General features: G+C 46.3%; 1 protein-coding gene across 2 annotated transcripts in view; it reads left to right on the top strand.

Annotated features, from left to right (window-relative positions):
• The window catches only part of LOC111978104 (serine/threonine-protein kinase tousled-like 2), a 34137-nt gene extending 25208 nt beyond the window's left edge, over nucleotides 1-8929 (top strand). For both annotated transcript variants that reach the window (XM_024007918.2, XM_024007917.2), the window contains 7 exons: nucleotides 145-236; nucleotides 791-880; nucleotides 1081-1250; nucleotides 2904-3042; nucleotides 4125-4236; nucleotides 4575-4682; nucleotides 7944-8929. In XM_024007918.2, the coding sequence (XP_023863686.1) occupies nucleotides 145-236; nucleotides 791-880; nucleotides 1081-1250; nucleotides 2904-3042; nucleotides 4125-4236; nucleotides 4575-4682; nucleotides 7944-8123 (891 nt within the window). In that variant the 3' untranslated portion in view covers nucleotides 8124-8929. The remainder of the gene's footprint in view (nucleotides 1-144; nucleotides 237-790; nucleotides 881-1080; nucleotides 1251-2903; nucleotides 3043-4124; nucleotides 4237-4574; nucleotides 4683-7943) is intronic.
• The last annotated feature ends 11818 nt before the right edge of the window (nucleotides 8930-20747 follow it).

The following is a 20747-nucleotide window of genomic DNA, read 5'->3' as shown; positions in this document are numbered from 1 at the left end:
ACAACGCTCTGAATTTACGAACGACCCAGAGCTCACTCTGTAACACTGGAGGAAATTTACGAAAGGCACCCTAAGTCCATCCATGTAATGAACTGAATATTGCTCTATAACATTGTTTTGGTCTGACTCTGTGTTCATCTTTAGGCCTTTGACCTAACGGAGCAAAGATACGTGGCGGTTAAGATCCACCAGCTCAACAAGAACTGGAGGGACGAGAAGAAGGAGAACTACCACAAGTAAGGAAACCTGCGGCTGGACAGCCATTTTGTGTCCGCCAAACAGCCGCCTCGGTGCACAGAATAATAATTTTAAGTAGACTGGAAAGCACTTTATGGAAAACGAGTTTGATGTACTGCTGTTGCCGGTTGTATCATATACAACACAGTTTCTCGCTTTTTACTTTAGATTTGAGTAAATAATTGCTGCCTTCTCATAGATATCATCCAAGAAAAATTCTAAGATTAAATCAGTTGTGTTTTGTGTACAGAAAATGTTGCCTCCAACTCTGCTACCTCAGTTGTTGGCAGTGTTTTAAATATTTGAATCAGCCCATAAAATAATGGTTTAACTTAAATCACACACAAATTCCTTGGATGGTTGTTGTATATTTGGTTGATGTAATGTCCCCTTAATCTGTACATCCATTATCCGGTTGTAGGGATTTTCCAAGATGTTCTCGGCTGTGTGTCTTCATGTGATTGCTTAGGTCCGACACTGTAGACATCTACTCTGTGTGTGCTGTGTTGAGTCACTACAGTGTTTGACCGTAGTGCATCCATGTTTGCTTCAGGCATGCCTGCAGAGAGTACAGGATCCACAAGGAACTGGACCATCCCCGAATAGTCAAACTGTATGACTACTTCTCACTGGACACAGACTCGTAAGTCATTCCATCACTAACCCATGGATGGATGGATGGATGGATGGATGGATGGATGGATCGGAACTTTCATCCATGCTTTTATTCATAGTCAATCTAGTCAATTTAGCCCTTAGTTCGGTGTCTGTATGGTGACTTCCATTATTCTAGGGTTTTCTCCTAATTTTAAAAGGCTTCACTCTGTGTGTTCTCTTCCCCAGGTTCTGCACAGTGCTGGAGTTCTGCGAGGGCAACGACCTGGACTTCTACCTGAAGCAGCACAAGCTGATGTCTGAGAAGGAGGGCCGCTCCATCATCATGCAGATCGTCAATGCCCTCAAGTACCTCAACGAGATCCGCCCGCCCATCATCCACTATGACCTCAAGCCAGGTTAGTCAGGCCACGGTCAGCTCCTGACAACCCTTACCCTAACCTGCTCCCGATAACCCTAATCCTAACCTTAATTGTTGCAGGAGTAGGCTTGAGCTGTGCAGGAGTGACCGGGTCAAATATATATATGTGTGTGTCAAACACTTGACGGTATTTGAGGTGCGCTAGATTTAGCTTGGATTTTTCACCTTTGGTACTATTCCATTAGTTCAACTTGCAAACTAAATTGAGCGCAGCTGATTTGACAGTATTTGATTGTTTGACCCTGCTGTGACGTCCATGCATATCTGGGTTTTAAGTTAGCCGGTCCACTATAGTCTTCCCTTTTTTTAGTAGTATTTTGTAGCATACACACCAAATAAAGTTCAAGGTAAAATGTATTTATCATATGCAATGTTCCCTCAAAAAAAATTCAGCATTGAGCTCATTTCAGGTCCGCTGAGCGCAAACTTGAATGTTGTGAAAATTCTGTGCAACTTCCAGCGCGCMCTTACTGTGAACACTGAGGCTGTACCCGCTTTAAGTTACTGTTTTAAGTGGCCAAGTAGACTGTCTATTTGACCATAATGTAGGCCTACCATAAAAAACAATGGAGAAAAGCCATCCCATAACATTTTAACATGGAAATAGAGTTTCTATCATTCAGCCTACAGTAACAGCCAATGTGTGGTGTTTGATGCAGGCCTACATTCCATGAGACTTTTGAAAAAAACATGCAGGGCTTGACATTAACCTGTTTATCCACTTGTCCTTTCAGACAAGGTGACTGGAAATGTTGTTTGATGCAAGAAACCACTTTACCAAATAAAATAAGTTATTATTCCTATACCATTATTACAGAGAATCAGACAAATTATGCTACCCTCTGCCTATTGGCTACTTAGCTTATTCAAGCCTGTCTCAAAATACAACACTGGCCCTTTAAGACAAAAGCTCTTTACCTGACTCGCTTTTCAAAGATGGCTAGAAATGTACACTCCCCTATTGCTGACTACAAATCATCTATAACTCGGCTAATAACACCCTAACGAGCAAAGAATATTAACAAAATGTGCACATTGCTACATGCAGTTCCCGCTTTGATCTCAAAATAAGCGCATCTACTCACAACCGCTCATGGTGTAAACAGTCCAYTTCAAAGTAAGTGGCACAGATCCATATATGGCAATGGTTTATTTMTATGTAGGCCCTCTGCAGCTCTGATGTGGTTATGCTGCACTGGTCTGGTCTATTTGGAGTATGGGCTGAGTTGTGCATGTCAATGCAATAGAATCCTGCTCCAATGCGTTCTGCCTACAACAAAATCTCTTGCATAGTTCGTTTTTGTTTCGGTATGTTGCGTTGAAAGTGGCTAATATTGCGTTGATTCAATCACAAACACAGTAAAGGGGAAACGTTGATATTGTTAACTAACAGGGAAAACTCTGAACTTTACTCAACTTTCTAATCTCGTGCTTCTCTCTGTGGGCTATTATTGTATTTCTTCTGRGCGGCAGTCCCGGGGCTACTACGAGCTCGCGTGCAGTTTAGAGGGAGCTTTGATCATATGTATGTAATACAATGAACTGCTTGCCACAAATGACCTCAATCAAAAGATTCATCACAATGTGTGTTATGCGTTTCACTACATTTCCCATCTCTTTCTCTCCATAGGCAACATCCTCTTGGTGAACGGCACGGCGTGCGGCGAGATCAAGATCACCGACTTCGGCCTGTCCAAGATCATGGATGACGACAGCTACAACTCTGTGGATGGGATGGAGCTGACCTCCCAGGGAGCAGGGACTTACTGGTACGCACTTTACACACACTTGCAAGCGTACATATAAGCAAAAACACACACATACAACAGTCAGCAATGGAAACTTTATAACATTCATACACTCAATCTACAATGGAGAAAAAATGACATATGCAACAATTTCTAAAGATTTTACTGKGTTACAGTTCATATTGGGAAATTAGTCAATTGAAGTTCACTAGGCTGTAATCTATGGATTTCACATGACTGGGAATACAGATATGTAGGTCACAGATACTGTACCTTTAAAAAAAAAAAATGTTTTAGAAAGGTAGGTGCGTGGATCAGTAAACCAGTCAGTCTGTATCTGGTGTGACCACCATTTGCTTCATGCAGCGCCGCACATCTCCTTCACATAGTTGTTCAGGCTGTTGATTGTGGCCTGTGGAATGTTGTCCCGCTCTCCAATGGCTGTACAAAGTTGCTGGATATTGGCGGGAACTGGAACGCGCTGTCGATCCAGAGCATCCCAAACAAGCTCAATGGGGGAAGAACTGGGACATTTTCAGCTTCCAGGAATGGTGTACAGATCGTTGCGACACAGGGCCGACATGGCGGTGGATGAATGGCACGACAATGGGCCTCAGGATCTCATCACGGTATCTCTGTGCATTCAAATTGCCATCGATAAAATGCAATTGTGTTTGTTGTCCGTAGCTTATTCCTGCCCATAGCAAAACCCCACTGCCACCATTGGGCGCTCTGTTCACAGCGTTGACGTCAGCAAACCTCTCACCCACACGACGCTATACTGACATCTGTCTGGTACAGTTGAAACCTGGGATTCATCCTTAAAGAGCACACTTCTCCAGGGAGCCAGCGGTGATCGAAGGCGAGGATTTGCCCACTGAAGTCGGTTACGACGCCAAACTGCAATCAGGTCAAGACCCCGATGAGGAGCAAGACGAGCACACTGATGTCCTTCCCTGACACGGTTTCTGACAGTTTGCGCATGGAACATTTCTGTGTTCTTTTTAAATCAGCTCGTGAAACATGAGACCAACACTACATGTTGCGTTTTATATATTTGTTTAGTATACATTACTAACTAATTTATAATGCCCCCTCTGCAGGTACCTGCCCCCAGAGTGTTTTGTGGTAGGCAAGGAACCCCCCAAGATCTCCAACAAGGTGGACGTGTGGTCGGTGGGGGTCATCTTCTACCAGAGCCTCTACGGACGCAAGGTAAACACACACACACCACGCTCAAGTAGAACGCGTGAATGGATTCCCCTTCACAACGCTGTGCGTCCTTGCGATGTCTTGCTAACATCGTGCCTGACAAACGTCACCGTCTGAAACGTTACTCCAAGAACCAAGCTGTTCTAGCGAGGCTACTGAAACTTTACACTTAAGTATTTATTTGCTAGTCCCTTCGACCGCTCTACTTTTGTCCTTTTCAATCAACAATGATTTTGAAAGTCTTGGTGTTTGTAGGCTTTCAAAGAAGTCCTGCCTCTTTTCCCCCCTCTATCGCTTTTGTCTCCCTCCGTAAATCTCTTTCATTTTATTRCTCTCTCCAGCCATTTGGACACAACCAGTCCCAGCAGGACATCTTGCAGGAGAACACCATACTGAAAGCCAAAGAGGTGCAGTTTCCCCCCAAACCTGTGGTCACCACAGAAGCCAAGGTATGCAGCACACATTTGTAAACGCACACACACTCTGTCAGCTAAARCATGGAATCAACCTCCCATCCCTTTACAATCATTTACCCAGATTGAATTGTATCTTGAGTGAAGCATCCACCGTTCCTTTAACCTCTCTGCGCTACGGATCCCTTTAGCAGGATCATTTTCCTAAACAACCGCTGAATTGCAGGGCGCAAAATATTACTAAAAATATTTATAATCATGCAATCACAAGTGAAATATACCAAAACACAACTTAGCTTGTTGTTAATCCACCTATTGAAAATATGCTTTACAGCGAAAGCAATCCAAGCTTTTGTGAGTGTATCAATCAATGCTAGAACAGCTAGCCCCAAATTAGCATGGTCACGAAAGTCAGAAAAGCAATAAAATMAATCGTTTACCTTTGATAATCTTCGGATGTTTGCACTCACGAGACTCAGTTACACAATAAATATTATTTTCGTTCGATAAATATTACTTTTATAACAAAAAAACGCCATTTGGGTTGCGCATTATGTTCAGAAAACTACAGCCTCGTTCCGTTCGACGAAATTTCCAAAAAGTATCCGTAATGTTCGTAGAAACATGTCAAATATTTTTTATAATCAATCCTCAGGTTGTTTTTAACATACATAATCGATAATATTTCAACCGGACGGTAACCTATTCAATACTACAGAGAAAGAAAATGTCGAGCTACATCTGTCGCGGGCAGGAACTAATCAAAGGACACCTGACGCGTTTTGAAAAATCTCGCTCATTTTTCAAAATAAAAGCTTGAAACTATGTCTAAAGCCTGGTCACAGCCTGAGGAAGCCATTGGAAAAGGAATCTGGTTGATACCCCTTTAAATGGAAGAAAGACGGGAAATGAAACAGATTATTTTTTATATTTTTTATCACTTCCGGGTTAGTTTTCCTCAGGTTTTCGCCTGCAAAATCAGTTTTGGAAACTTTGGAGTGTTTTCTATCCTAATCTGTAAATGATATGCATATTCTACGATCTGGACCTGAGAAATAGTCCGTTTACCTTGGGAACATTCTTTAAAAAAAATTATTATAATAATAATCTGACCCCTAGCGTCAAGAAGTTTAACTTGTCACAACATATTCAAAAAGGTTTGATGCTTGGGAAAATGGTCACAACGGGGGGGACCAGCGTGTGTGTTTCAGGGTAGGAGGGTGTATCTGATCTCCATCAGCTAAGACTTGACATAATCAAATCTCCCCATTTTTGCTTATTTTATATATATATAGACACGGACAGAGTATGATTAGCTCGGTTTCAAGGGTGTTTATTAAATAATAAATCGAAAAGAACAGGTCTCCCCCATGAGACCCTCCGGGATACRTTCTCCTGGGCTCCGGGTCTTCCTGTATCCTGTCGGGCACACAAACTCAACTCCCTCGGCTTAGCTCGGGTAACCGTATCCAACCACATGGGAATCACCTCACTTCCCCTAGTCCTRTTCCTGTGTGCTGCCCTTCTGGCAGCTTTATGGGCCTTGCACAGCTGGTGAGCAATCCGCCCTTGATTACTCACCAGCTCCCAATCAACCCCAATTAGTCCTGTCCGGAGAGACCGTTGAGACCTGGCACGTCCAGCAGATGGAGCCACCGCCTCGTGATGTAAACTCCATCTGTTTCCAGGCCTTGACGAGTCTCCCCCTGGTGGCTGACCTGCTGTACGCCACAATATATCTGTAACTCACACACACACAGTACCAGTCAAYAGTTTGGACACACATACTCATTTAAGGGTTTCTTTATTTTTGTTATTTTCTACTTTGTAGAATAATAGTGAAGACATCAAAACTATGAAATAACATAGATTCATGTAGCAACCAAAAAAGTGTTACTTTTTACTTCTTCAAAGTAGCCACCCTTTGCCTTGACAGCTTTGCACACTCTTGGCACTCTCTCAACCAGCTACACCTGGAATGCTTTTCCAACTGTCTTGAAGGAGTTCCCACATATGCTGAGCACTTGTTGGCTGCTTTTCCTTCACTCTGCGGTCCAACTCATCCCAAACCATCTGAATTGAGGTTGGGTGATTGTGGAGACCAGGTCATCTGATGCAGCACCATCACTCTCCTTTGTCAAATAGCCCTTACACAGCCTGGAGTTGTGTTTTGTGCCATTGAAAAACAAATGAGTCCCACTAGGCTCAAACCAGATGGGATGGCGTATTGCTGCAGAATGCTGTGGCAGCCATGCTGGTTAAGTATGCCTTGAATTCACCAGCAAAGCATCCCCAAACCATCACACCACCTCATCCATGCTTCACGGTGAGAACCATACATGCGGAGATCATCCGTTCACCCACACCACGTCTCACAAAGACAGTGGTTGGAACCAAAAATCTCAAATTTGGACTCGTCAGACCAAAGAACAGATTTCCATCAGTCTAATGTCCATTGCTTGTGTTTCTTGCCCAAGCAAGTCTCTTCTTCTTATTGGTGTCCTTTTAGTAGTGGTTTCTTTGCAGCAATTCGACCATGAAGGCCTGATTCACACAGTTGATGTTGAGATGTCTGTTACTTGAACTCTGAAGCATTTATTTTGGCTGCAATCTGAGGTGCAGTTAACTCTAATGAACTCATCCTGTGCAGCAGAAGTAACTCTTCCTTTTCTGTGGGGATCCTCATGAGAGCCAGTTTCATCATAGTGCTTGATGGTTTTTGCGACTGCAATCGAAAAAGTTATTGAAATGTTCCATATTGACAGACTGTCATTTCTCTTTGCGCTGTTCTTGCCATAATATGGACTTGGTCTTTTACCAAGTAGGGCTATCTTCTGTATACCACCCATACCTTCTCAAAACACAACTGATTGGCTCAAACGTATTAAGAAGGAAAGAAATTCCACAAAGCGCACATGTTAATTGAAATGCATTCCAGGTGACTATCTCATGAAGCTGGTTGAGAGAATGCAACGCGTCATCAAGGCAAAGTGGCTACTTTTAAGAATCTAAAATATATTTTGATTTGTTCAACACTTTTTGGGTTACTACATGATTCCATATGTTATTTCATAGTTTGTCTTCACTATTCTACAATGAAAATAGTAAAAATAAAGAAAAACCCTTGAATGAGTAGTGTTTTTTTTGTTGACTTGTACTGTGTGTATCTATCGTGGGATTGGAAATGATGCAGAATATTATTGATGGAAGCCACAATCTATATGCAATATTAAAGCTGATCTACCTCCTAAAAAAAATAATCTCACTTCGGTGGCTCTATACCTCTCTCTCCGTCAGGCCTTCATCCGCCGCTGCCTGGCCTACCGCAAGGAGGAGCGCATCGACGTGCTGCAGCTGGCCCAAGACCCCTTCCTCATGCCCCCCTTCCGCAAGGCTCTGGCCACTGGAGCCGGGCCGTTGGCGTCGGGCTCCACGCCCTCCACCTCCAGCGCATACAACAGCAGTGCCTCAAACTGAGGTGCCCAATGCCACCCCAGAGGGCCCCTGTGGGGGCCACATTACTCAAACGCCCTCCCTTCTGGATTGGGGGATGGGGGAAGGAGGATGGAGGGGGTAAAACAGACTAGATGGAGGAGTAATATCTGAAGTGCCCTCCCTATCCTCACCCCTCCTAAGARGCGAAGGGGCAGTGCCAGTCTATGGCTTGTCTGTAGGACCCAATGGCTGCCCACATACACACACCACAAATAAGAGAAAMACCTTGCTTGGCCTGTCCAGTGGGCTGCTTCAGAGGGCTATAGGAAAATGGACTGAAGTTATAGTATGTGTGTTGTGGGAAAACCAAACAGCTCAAATCAATTTGTATTTGTCACATACACATGTTTAGCAGATGTAGCGAAATGCTTGTAAGCTAGAAGCATGGCAGCCCTGTCTGTCGGCACCATTTTCTTACATCCATTTGTTTTGAGAAGCTTTTWAAAAAATATTTTTGCTTGAGTTGTATCGTAAGTTGAACTCTATATATTTCCCAACAATATAATCAATTACCCCCCCCTCCCATGGTGAGCCATGAACTATTTTTAAGGGCTCAAATGATGGGGGAGTTTCTATTTCTGATGACCTAAGTTGAAAGCATGCCTGGCTGATACAACACTGTTAGGTTTACATTGACAAGTTAAAGAAAGCAGTCATTTTCACTTGACTGATTTTAAATATTATATTGGACTGGGAATTTACTTTGTCTATTTTTTTCATGAGGCTTTCCCTCGAAATGGAGGGAGAGAGACTTAATAGAAATGCATATAAACCATTCACCGACTGTTGGTATGACTTTGTGGTTTGTTAGCAAGGAGTTACGTCAAAGATAATTCTCATTCATTGCAAATTGTGCAGTATAAATCTAAATTCCAACATGACTTAAATAATAGCAACGTTATTTTAGTATATTGTGAAACATGATTTCACGCTTGAGCGTAGGTGTGTTTACCAGAGAAAAGCAGAATAGCCTAACTGGTAATACAGAGCTAGCTACGTACAAGGCTAGCAACCCAACGACTGCCTGAATAGCCAATCTCAGTGCCTTCGGAAAGTGAAATAATGAAAAATGATTTGTAGAGATTTAGAGACTAAAGTCTTAGTATTCAATCCCTTTTATGGCGAGCATGAAGTTCAGGAGTATAAATGTGCTTAAGTAACAAATTGCATGGACTCTGTGCAATACGTGTTTAGCTTATTATCAATCCATATCCACTTAAGTTATGAACTTCTATCTGCTGATAACTWTTTTTTTTTACCCCCTTTTCTCCCCAATTTCGTGGTATCCAATTGTTAGTAATTACTATCTTGTCTCATCGCTACAACTCCCGTACGGGCTCGGGAGAGACGAAGGTCGAAAGCCATGCGTCCTCCGAAACCCAACCAAGCCGCACTGCTTCTTAACACAGCGCGGCTCCAACCCGGAAGCCAGCCGCACCAATGTGTCGGAGGAAACAACGTGCACCTAGCTACCTTGGTTACCGCCCGGCCCGCCACAGAAGTCGCTGGTGCGCGATGAGACAAGGTTATCCCTACCTCCCTAACCCGGACGACGCTAGGCCACGYACCTCCCGGTCGCGACAGAGCGCGAACCCAGAGTCTCTGGTGGCACAGCTAGCGCTGCGATGCAGTGCCCTAGGCCACTSCGCCACCCGGGAGGCCTGATAACTCATCTTTGAGTAACAAATACTCAAACATATTGTGCTATTTATCACAGACTACGTCAGTTTCCTAGTGTCATGATCAAGACCAGTACATKATTTGATCATTGTGCTGCTAGAAAAGTTCGGTATAGTATTGAAACAATGTTGCAATTGTTTGAATACCAGTTACCCTGGGGAAAGGTTCCTGTCGGGGTTGCCATGGAAGCCAAGAAGGGGAGTGACGTGCGTGTGCTCAAACACACATCCATGTGGAGGTCTGGGAGAGAAAGTGTGTCCATCTGATGAATGGGCATGTGCCTGAACTCAAATTTTCACTAATTGTAGTCTGACCTACATAATAACCTACATTTATTTTGTGTGGACAAAGTCATGGAACCTTATGAAGATCAGKTTACATTTTTCAGAGAGAACTTGTAAATCGGTTCAACTCGACCAGAACAGGAGGGTTAACAGACTTTMAATTACTACCTCATCTCTGTACCCCGAACATACAGATAATTGTAAGGTCCCTCAGTTGAACAGTGACTTTCAAACCACAAAGACCAGGGAGGTTTTCCAATGCCTTGCAAAGAAGGGCACCCATTGGTAGGTGGATAAATAAAAAGACATTGAATATCAGTGTAAGCATGGTGAAGTTAATAACTACACTTGGATGGTTGTTACGCACGCCTCTTGGAGGGAACGCAACACCCTGCTACACAACTCCATGTGTAGTGAAAGAGGTATGTGACTAGGTGTGGGTAAGGATAACAGAGGCAGAATACATTACTGTTAGCAGGGAATTTATTTCTTCCTTCACACGGTAATTTGGGGAAAAGGGGCTGGATGGAACCAAAAGAAAGAAGTTAAAGCCCCCTCTCCTACCTACCACCAACTGGCGCACTAACCAAAATATAGGGGATGGTCCGCCCAGGTCTTACCTAGTGTGCATAGACATAGTACATACTACGGGTATATGTATGCCCGCAGGCCTCTTGCCTAAACACTCCCACGGTGCCTTCCACTTCCCCCCTGGGAAGAAATTAAACAATAATTACAACCGAAAAGTGAACAAAAACACAGTCCTATGGCATACACAAACGTCAGCAGGACCAGCTACAAAATACTTTACAAATTATACAGACCAACGAAACACAACATACCAAGAAGCTCTCACTGAGCAACAACCAACACAGGACATTTCAAGAAGCTCCCAGTTCCTAACAAAGGAACTTTGGCTTTTAAAGCTACAGAAGGTGTCTGTAATTGTAGACAGCTGTATCTGACGAGAGCGCAGGGTCAGAACTCCAATCATCAATGGGGCCGACCAATCAGTTGCTTAGGGGAATCCAGGAAGCTATTTCCTGAAAAACACACATAAAAACCCACAACAACATAGAAACTGGGGAACGTAACAATGGTGTATCAATATATCCAGTCACTACAAAGATACAGGCGTCCTTCCTAACTCATTTGCTGGAGATGAAGGAAACCGCTCAGGGATTTCACCGAGGCCAATGGTGACTTTAAAACAGTTTAACGGCTGTGATCGAAAACCGAGGATGGATCAACTACATTGTAGTTACTCCACAAAACTAACCTAAATGGCAGTGTGAAAAGGAAGTCTGTACCGAATGAAAAATACACTGCTCAAAAAATAAAGGGAACACTAAAATAACACATCCTAGATCTGAATGAATGAAATATMCTTATTAAATACTTTTTTCTTTACATAGTTGAATGTGCTGACAACAAAATCACACAAAAATTATCAATGGAAATCAAATTTATCAACCCATGGAGGTCTTGATTTGGAGTCACACTCAAAATTAAAGTGGAAAACCACACTACAGGCTGATCCAACTTTGATGTAATGTCCTTAAAACAAGTCAAAATGAGGCTCAGTAGTGTGTGTGGCCTCCACGTGCCTGTATGATCTCCCTACAACGCCTGGGCATGCTCCTGATGAGGTGGCGGATGGTCTCCTGAGGGATCTCCTCCCAGACCTGCGACTAAAGCATCCGCCAACTCCTGGACAGTCTGTGGTGCAACGTGGCGTGTGGATGGAGCGAGACATGATGTCCCAGATGTGCTCAATTGGATTCAGGTCTGGGGAATGGGCGGGCCAGTCCATAGCATCAATGCCTTCCTCTTGCAGGAACTGCTGACACACTCCAGCCACATGAGGTCTAGCATTGTCTTGCATTAGGAGGAACCCAGGGCCAACCGCACCAGCATATGGTCTCACAAGGGGTCTGAGGATCTCATCTCGGTACCTAATGGCAGTCAGGCTACCTCTGGCGAGCCCATGGAGGGCTGTGCGGCCCCCCAAAGAAATGCCACCCCACACCATGACTGACCCACCCCCAAACCGGTCATGCTGGAGGATGTTGCAGGCAGCAGAACGTTCTCCACGGCGTCTCCAGACTGTCACGTCTGTCACATGTGCTCAGTGTGAACCTGCTTTCATCTGTGAAGAGCACAGGGCGCCAGTGGCGAATATGCCAATCTTGGTGTTCTCTGGCAAATGCCAAACGTCCTGCACGGTGTTGGGCTGTAAGCACAAACCACCTGTGGATGTCGGGCCCTCATACCACCCTCATGGAGTCTGTTTCTGACCGTTTGAGCAGACACATGCACATTGTGGCCTGCTGGAGGTCATTTTGCAGGGCTCTGGCAGTGCCCTCCTGCTCCTCCTTGCACAAAGGCGGAGGTAGCGGTCCTGCTGCTGGGTTGTTGCCCTCCTACGGCCTCCTCCACGTCTCCTGATGTACTGACCTGTCTCCTGGTAGCGCCTCCATGCTCTGGACACTACGCGACAGACACAGCAAACCTTCTTGCCACAGCTCGCATTGATGTGCCATCTGGTGACTGCACTACCTGAGCCACTGTGTGGGTTGTAGACTCCGTCTCATGCTACCACTAGAGTGAAAGCACCGCCAGCATTCAAAAGTGACCAAAACATCAGCCAGGAAGCATAGGAACTGAGAAGTGGTCGTGGTCACCACCTGCAGAACCACTGCTTTATTGGGGTGTCTTGCGAATTGCCTATAATTTCCACTTGTTGTCTATTCCATTTGCACACAACAGCATGTGAAATTTATTGTCAATCAGTGTTGCTTCCTAAGTGGACAGTTTGATTTCACAGAAGTGTGATTGACTTGGAGTTACATTGTGTTGTTTAAGTGTTACCTTTTATTTTTTGGAGCAGTGTATATTTACATTTACATTTAAGTCATTAGCAGACGCTCTTATCCAGAGGCGACTTACAAATTGGTGCATTCACCTTATGATATCCAGTGGAACAACCACTTTACAATAGTGCATCTAAACTCTTTTAAGGGGGGGGGGGGGGGTTAGAAGGATTACTTTATCCTATCCTAGGTATTCCTTAAAGAGGTGGGTTTCAGGTGTCTCCGCGAAGATGGTGATTGACTCCCTGACCTGGCGTCGTAGGGAGTTTGTTCCACCATTGGGGTGCCAGAGCAGCGAACAGTTTTGACTGGGCTGAGCGGGAACTGTACTTCCTCAGAGGTAGGGAGGCGAGCAGGCCAGAGGTGGATGAACGCAGTGCCCTTGTTTGGGTGTAGGGCCTGATCAGATCCTGAAGGTACGGAATGCCGTTCCCTCACAGCTCCGTAGGCAAGCACCATGGTCTTGTAGCGGATGCGAGCTTCAACTGGAAGCCAGTGGAGAGAGCGGAGGAGCGGGGGTGACGTGAGAGAACTTGGGAAGGTTGAACACCAGACGGGCCGGCGTTCTGGATGAGTTGTAGGGGTTTAATAGCACAGGCAGGGAGCCCAGCCAACAGCGAGTTGCAGTAATCCAGACGGGAGATGACAAGTGCCTGGATTAGGACCTGCGCCGCTTCCTGTGTGAGGCAGGGTCGTACTCTGCGAATGTTGTAGAGTTTGAACCTACAGGCGGGTCACCGCCTTGATGTGAGTTGAGAACGACAGGGTGTTGTCCAGGATCACGCCAAGGTTCTTAGCACTCTGGGAGGAGGACACAATGGAGTTGTCAACCGTGATGGCGAGATCATGGAACGGGCAGTCCTTCCCCGGGAGGAAGAGCAGCTCCGTCTTGCCGAGGTCAGCTTGAGTGGGTGATCCGTCATCCACACTGATAGTCTGCCAGACATGCAGAGATGCGATTCGCCACCTGGTTATCAGAGGGGGGAAAGGAGAAGATTAATTGTGTGTCGTCTGCATAGCAATGATAGGGAGAGACCATGTGAGGATATGACAGACAAGTGACTTGGTGTATAGCGAGAATAGGAAGGGCTAGAACAGAGCCCTGGGGACACCAGTGGTGAGAGCACGTGGTGCGGAGACAGATTCTCGCCACGCCACCTGGTAGGAGCGACCTGTCAGGTAGGACGCAATCCAAGCGTGGGCCGCGCCGGAGATGCCCAGCTCGGAGAGGGTGGAGAGGAGGATCTGATGGTTCACAGTATCAAAGGCAGCCGATAGGTCTAGAAGGATGAGAAGCAGAGGAGAGAGAGTTAGCTTTAGCAGTGCGGAGCGCCTCCGTACACAGAGAAGAGCAGTCTCAGTTGAATGACTAGTCTTGAAACCTGACTGATTTGATCAAGAAGGTCATTCTGAGAGAGATAGCAGGAGAGCTGGCCAAGGACGGCACGTTCAAGAGTTTTGGAGAGAAAAGAAAGAAGGGATACTGGTCTGTAGTTGTTGACATCGGAGGGATCGAGTGTAGGTTTTCAGGAAGGGGTGCAACTCTCGCTCTCTTGAAGACTGAAGGACGTAGCCAGCGGTCAAGGATGAGCGAGGTGAGGTAAGGGAGAAGGTCTCCGGAAATGGTCTGGAGAAGAGAGGAGGGATAGGTCAAGCGGGCAGGTTGTTGGGCAGCGGCCGTCACAAGACGCGAGATTTCATCTGGAGAGAGAGGGGAGAAAGAGGTCAAAGCACAGGGTACGGCAGTGTGAGCAGAACCAGCGGTGTCGTTTGACTTAGCAAACGAGGATCGGATGTCGTCGACCTTCTTTTCAAAATGGTTGACGAAGTCATCCGCAGAGAGGGGGAGGAGGGGAGGAGGATTCAGGAGGGAGAGAAGGTGGCAAAGAGCTTCCTAGGGTTAGAGGCAGATGCTTGGAATTTAGAGTGGTAGAAAGTGGCTTTAGCAGCAGAGGACAGAAGAGGAGAATGTAGAGAGGAGGAGTGAAAGGATGCCAGGTCCGCAGGGAGGCGAGTTTTCCTCCATTTCCGCTCGGCTGCCCGGAGCCCTGTTCTGTGAGTGCGCAGTGAGTCGTCGAGCCACGGAGCAGGAGGGAGACCGAGCCGGCCTGCGGAGATAGGGACATAGAGAGTCAAAGGATGCAGAAGGAGGAGAGGAGGTTGAGGAGGCAGAATCAGGAGATAGGTTGGAGAAGGTTTGAGCAGAGGGAAGAGATGATAGGATGGAAGAGGAGAGAGTAGCGGGGGAGAGAGAGCGAAGTTGTGGACGGCGCGATACCATCCGAGTAGGGCAGTGTGGAAGTGTTGGATGAGAGCGAGAGGGAAAGGATACAAGGTAGTGGTCGGAGACTTGGAGGGGAGTTGCAATGAGATTAGTGGAAGAACAGCATCTAGTAAAAATGAGGTCAAGCGTATTGCCTGCCTTGTGAGTAGGGGGGGAAGGTGAAGGGTGAGGTCAAAAGAGGAGAGGATGGAAAGGAGGCAGAGAGGAATGAGTCAAAGGTAGACGTGGGGAGGTTAAAGTCACCCAGAACTGTGAGAGGTGAGCCATCCTCAGGAAAGGAACTTATCAGGGCATCAAGCTCATTGATGAACTCTCCAAGGGAACCTGGAGGCGATAAATGATAAGGATGTTAAGCTTGAAAGGGCTGGTAACTGTGACAGCATGGAATTCAAAGAGGCGGATAGACAGATGGGTCAGGGGAGAAAGAGAGAATGTCCACTTGTGGAGAGATGAGGATCCCAGTGCCACCACCCCGCTGACCAGAGCTCTCGGGTGTGGCGAGAACACGTGGGCGACGAGGAGAGAGCAGTAGGAGTAGCATGTGTTATCAGTGGTAATCCATGTTTCCGTCAGTGCCAAGAAGTCGAGGGACTGGAGGGACGCATAGGCTGAGATGAACTCTGCCTTGTTGGCCGCAGATCGGCAGTTCGAGGCTGCCGGAGACCTGGAACTACACGTGGGTCGTGCGCGCTGGAACCCACCAGGTTAGGGTAGCGGCGGCCCACGCGGTGTGAAGCGTTTGTATGGTCAGTTTACATTGGCGCGTTACGTGCAGTAATGTTTGATTCCAAAACATCTGGTGATTTTGCATAAATACTCATAATAAACATTGATAAAAGATGCAAGTGTTATTCACATAATTAAAGATAAACTTATCCTCTATGCAACCGCTGTGTCAGATTTCAAAATAAACTTTACGGAAAAAAGATTAATCTGAGAACGGCGCTCAGAGCACAATCCAGCCAAAGAAATAGTCGCCATTTTGGCGTCAACAAAAGCTACAAAAACACTACAAATATGCACTTACCTTCGAATAACTTCATCAGAAGGCACTCCCAGGATTCCCAGATCGACAATAAATGACTGAAAAGTTCCATAAAGCCCATCATTTAGCCACTTGTTAGCATGTTCAGCCCAGGAATCCATTTTCATGACGCACGAGCAATCCCTCCAGACAAAAACTCAAAAAGTTCCGTTACAGGTCGTAGAAACAGGTCAAATGATGTATGCAATCCATATTTAGTATGTGTTTTACATTAATCATCAATAAGGATCCAACCGGAGAATTTCATTGTCTGAAGAAAGAGCATTGGAACGAGAGCACTCTCTCTCGTGAGCGCGCCAAAAGAGACAAAGTTTGACGACCACTCAGTAAAATAGCTCCTATGAGCCCCTCCTTTATAGTAGAACATATAACTAAAATCTAAAGACGGTGACATCTAGTGGAAGCCCTAGGAAGTGTTTGCTTATCCATAACTAGAAGGGGTATCATTTGACACTGTTTTGAAAATCGAGTTCTCACTTCCTGTTTTGACCTCTTCTCAGGTTTTTGTCTGCCAAATGAGTTCTGTTATACTTACAGACATAATTCAAACAGTTTTAGAAACTTCAGTGTTTTCTATACAATAGTAATAATAATATGCATGTATTACCTTCTGACAGATAGGAGGAAATTCCGTTTGGGCACGCAATTTGTTCAAAGTCGAAATGCTGCCCCCTATCCCGATGAAGTTAAGAACAAGTTTATCTTTAATTCTATGTAAAACATGTATCTTTCATCAAAGTTTATTGATGAGTATTTATGTTATTTGAGTGGTCTCTGCAATTTCTCCGATATTTTGGAGGCATTTCTGAACATGGCGCCAATGTAAACTGAGGTTTTTGGATATAAATATGAACTTTATCGAACAAAACATATATGTATTGTGTAACATGAAGTCCTATGAGTGTCATCTGATGAAGATCAAAGGTTAGTGATTCATTTTATCTCTATTTCTGCTTTTGTGACCCTGTCTTTGGCTTGGAAAAATGGCTGTTTTTCTGTGATTTGCGGTGACCTAACTAATCGTTTGTTGTGCTTTCGCTGTAAAGCCTTTTTGAAATCGGACACTGTGGTGGGATTAACAAGTGTATATTTTAAATGGTGTGAAATACTTGTATGCTTGAGGAATTTTAATGATGAGATTTGTTTGAATTTGGCGCCCTGCACTTTCACTGGCTGTTGTCATATCGATCCCGTTACGGGATTGCAGCCCTAAGAAGTTTTAAGTAGGCCTAAGCTTCTTTAGCCTGGTTAACACCAGACCGAATCTCAAATGAGGTACGGGTGTGGGAAATGAGCAGCGTGAGAAGCCATAGCAGGGACGGGGGTAAACTACTTCGGCAAATGTAAAACAGTGAGCTCGCGAGAATTCGGTCTGGTTGTCTGTCTGTGTCATGTTATGGATGAACTCTGGCGGATCCTCGATCGAGGGAACTGCTTTATAACCTGAACTGAAGACCCGCTGGGGGACCTTTAAAACAAAGCACAGTTTTATGGAGTGTTCAAAAAGGTTATGAAGCCACCGCTGCTGGACAAAGGTAATTACTGGCTTTGTAGACAATGGAGAATCCCATGAACGTGTCACGGCCGTCAAAAGAAGTGGACCAAAGTGCAGCGTGGTGAGCGTACATGTTCCTTTTATTAGAATGTTGCCAACAAAACAAACAACCGTGAAGCTTACAGGGCTATAGTGCCACTAACAAAGTTAACTACCCACACTGAAAGGAGGGGAAAGGCTACCTAGGTATAATTCCCAATCAGAGACAGACGATAGACAGCTGTCCCTGATTGAGAACCATACCCGGCCAAAACATAGAAATAAAGAAACATAGAAAACAAAGCATAGAATGCCCACCCCAAATCAAACGATCTATAAGGTCAGGGCGTGACATTACCCCCCCCCCCCCCAAAGGTGCGGACTCCGGCCGCAAAACCTGAACCTATAGGAGGAGTCTGGTGGGCATCTACCCGCGGTGGCGGTCAGTGCGGGACCAGAACCCGCTCCACCACTGGCTCACCCCACTTGGGGCACCTCTGGTGCAGGGACCCTCGTCCCGATCATCGCTGGAGGCTTCGTGCCATGGATATCATCACTGGAGGCTTCCTCCGTGGAGCCGGAACAGGTCTCAACCGACAGGACGTACTGGCAGCCTGGTGCGTGGAGCTGCCACTGGGCTTACCAGGCTGGAGAGAACATTACAGGAGGCCTGGGTCTGGGGACAGGCACAGCAGATACCACTGGGCCGTGGAGATGCACTGGAGGCCAGATGCGCTGAACCGGCACTTTCCATCCTGGCTAATTCTAATACATGCACACATTTCTTACCTAAAGGGTGTGAATTGTCTTTGTGGTCATATTTGTTTTTCTCTTTGTTTGTGTCAGTCTGCAGAAGACCCCAACACCTTTCTTCAGGAGAGACCACTCTTCAGCCCTGTCGTGTGCACACCTTGTGCACCAATAGGATTCGACCTTTGGTAAACCACACCCCCATTACTTCCCATAAAAAGAGGAGCATCCCGCCTCAGCACCATTTGGTCGAAAACACTTCAACTGGACAAGAATCAAGCCGGACCTCTACAAGGGAACTTCATCCTCAACGCGTACGACTGGGCTCTAGCTATATGCTACACCCTAAAAGATACCTCACCTGGATCAAGACACCAGCTGGTACTCCCACAACGGACCTTCATAGACCTTCCAGACCGTCGACCTCCACCACACATACACCCTAATTTTTCCGGTCCATAATACGGCTTTTTACCGCATTAGACGAGTGCCTTTTTGCACCTTTTCTCCTCCCTGCACCTGATGAAGCCGAGTAAGGCAGAAACGCGTCGTGGCTGGGCCCCTAGACCCGTGTGCAGCTGTAAGGAAGGCAGGTTCCACACGGACTCAGGGGTAGCCCTTTTGGCTACTTATTTTCATTTGTACTTTTTTCTTACCCTTATTTTAAGTTTTACACAGGGACACACTACACATGGAAGATCCACGAGACAGCGACGACTCCGGGCACTCTGATGACTACTCAGAACCCCTACTCTACCACAAGACTAGCCCTATTATTTCTACAGGGCACAGCTACCAACACAGACCCTCTGAACTCTTTAAAAAGAGACGCACAGAGGAGCCGGCCGAAATAAGTTTAGACCGGCAGCCTGGTCTCATTATAATAGAAACGTCATATAATGAACTTCCTTCTCAGTCTTCTACACAGCGGGAGAAACATCCCACACCAGTGGGCTTTCTCTCCCACCAGGCAGTTCCTCTCCACGGTCTCAATAGGACCCAGCTACCGGATGACTACACCCCTACACCATCACACCGGGGACGAAAAGAAACACCTCCTGATGACATCCCCAGCAGGCAACCCCACTCCACCTCACGCCACCCCACTCCAGGACCTCAAAGATACCTAGAAGACCCATCTCAGACCTACTACACAGATTTCCACCCCCTCTACAGAACACCACCAACACACACCACCCCCAAGGCTACCAAGATAGAATACAGACACCCCGAAAAATAATCCCTCGTACAGGGATAGACCAACTGAATACCGGTCCACCTTTTAAGGGACCAGATACGGCGGGGGAAACCTAGGAGCTACACCTACTCCAGGCACCCCTCCATCCCATCACATCCACCGGATACTCCCAAAGGCCATGAATACAGAGATGGACATCACACACCGAAGCTAACCATTTGGGACACACGCCTAAAACCGATCTCCAGACACTCTACGGTTCGGACCCAACAAGCAGATCGGGATGTGCAGCGCACCCAACCCAGACCGATGCCTTCACCCACCCAGCACCAGAGGACCGACACCTCTATACTCGGCACCACCCCCATGAGTACTGAGAGCCGAGCTGAACAGCAGGCCTCTACTGCCACCATTCAGAGCCACTCGGACAACCTGGTCTCACCAACCACTTACAAATCGGTGGCATGTCACATCACCGGGGGAACCACAGACCCCCGCCAGCTTCAACGCCACAGCACGTACACTCTCCAAACTCATCAGAGCGAGACACCACCTGGAGACCATTAGCTATTACCTCTCCGGTAATGACCTACCTCCTGGCTACCTCCACAAGGCCAGAACACTCACGGCAGCCTTCACACCATCGGGAGCATCCGATACCACACTGGCGGCACTCTCCACGGCATCCTCACTCTGGATAGAAACCAGCCACGAGATCCTACAACGGCACTACAGGGAGGAGGTATCCAATAGATACGCCACACTCTGCAACACACCATCATGCTCTGACTGGCAGGAAGCCTGGTACCTAGGCATCATATGGGCCAAAAAGCTCCTCAGCGAACCAGTTGGCAGTGGGTGAGCGGTGGCTTAAATTGGCTGTTGTTTTGTTGGCCAATAACCGTGGAAGTTGGGGAGTGAGTCCCTAATGTCCTGTAGGAGGCGGTCCAGGAGTGGT

Source organism: Salvelinus sp. IW2-2015, linkage group LG18 (genome assembly GCF_002910315.2).
Source record: "Salvelinus sp. IW2-2015 linkage group LG18, ASM291031v2, whole genome shotgun sequence".
NCBI classification, from domain to species: Eukaryota; Metazoa; Chordata; class Actinopteri; order Salmoniformes; family Salmonidae; genus Salvelinus; species Salvelinus sp. IW2-2015.
Note: the sequence above shows the minus strand (reverse complement) of the source record. Positions and strands in the feature narration are given on the sequence as shown.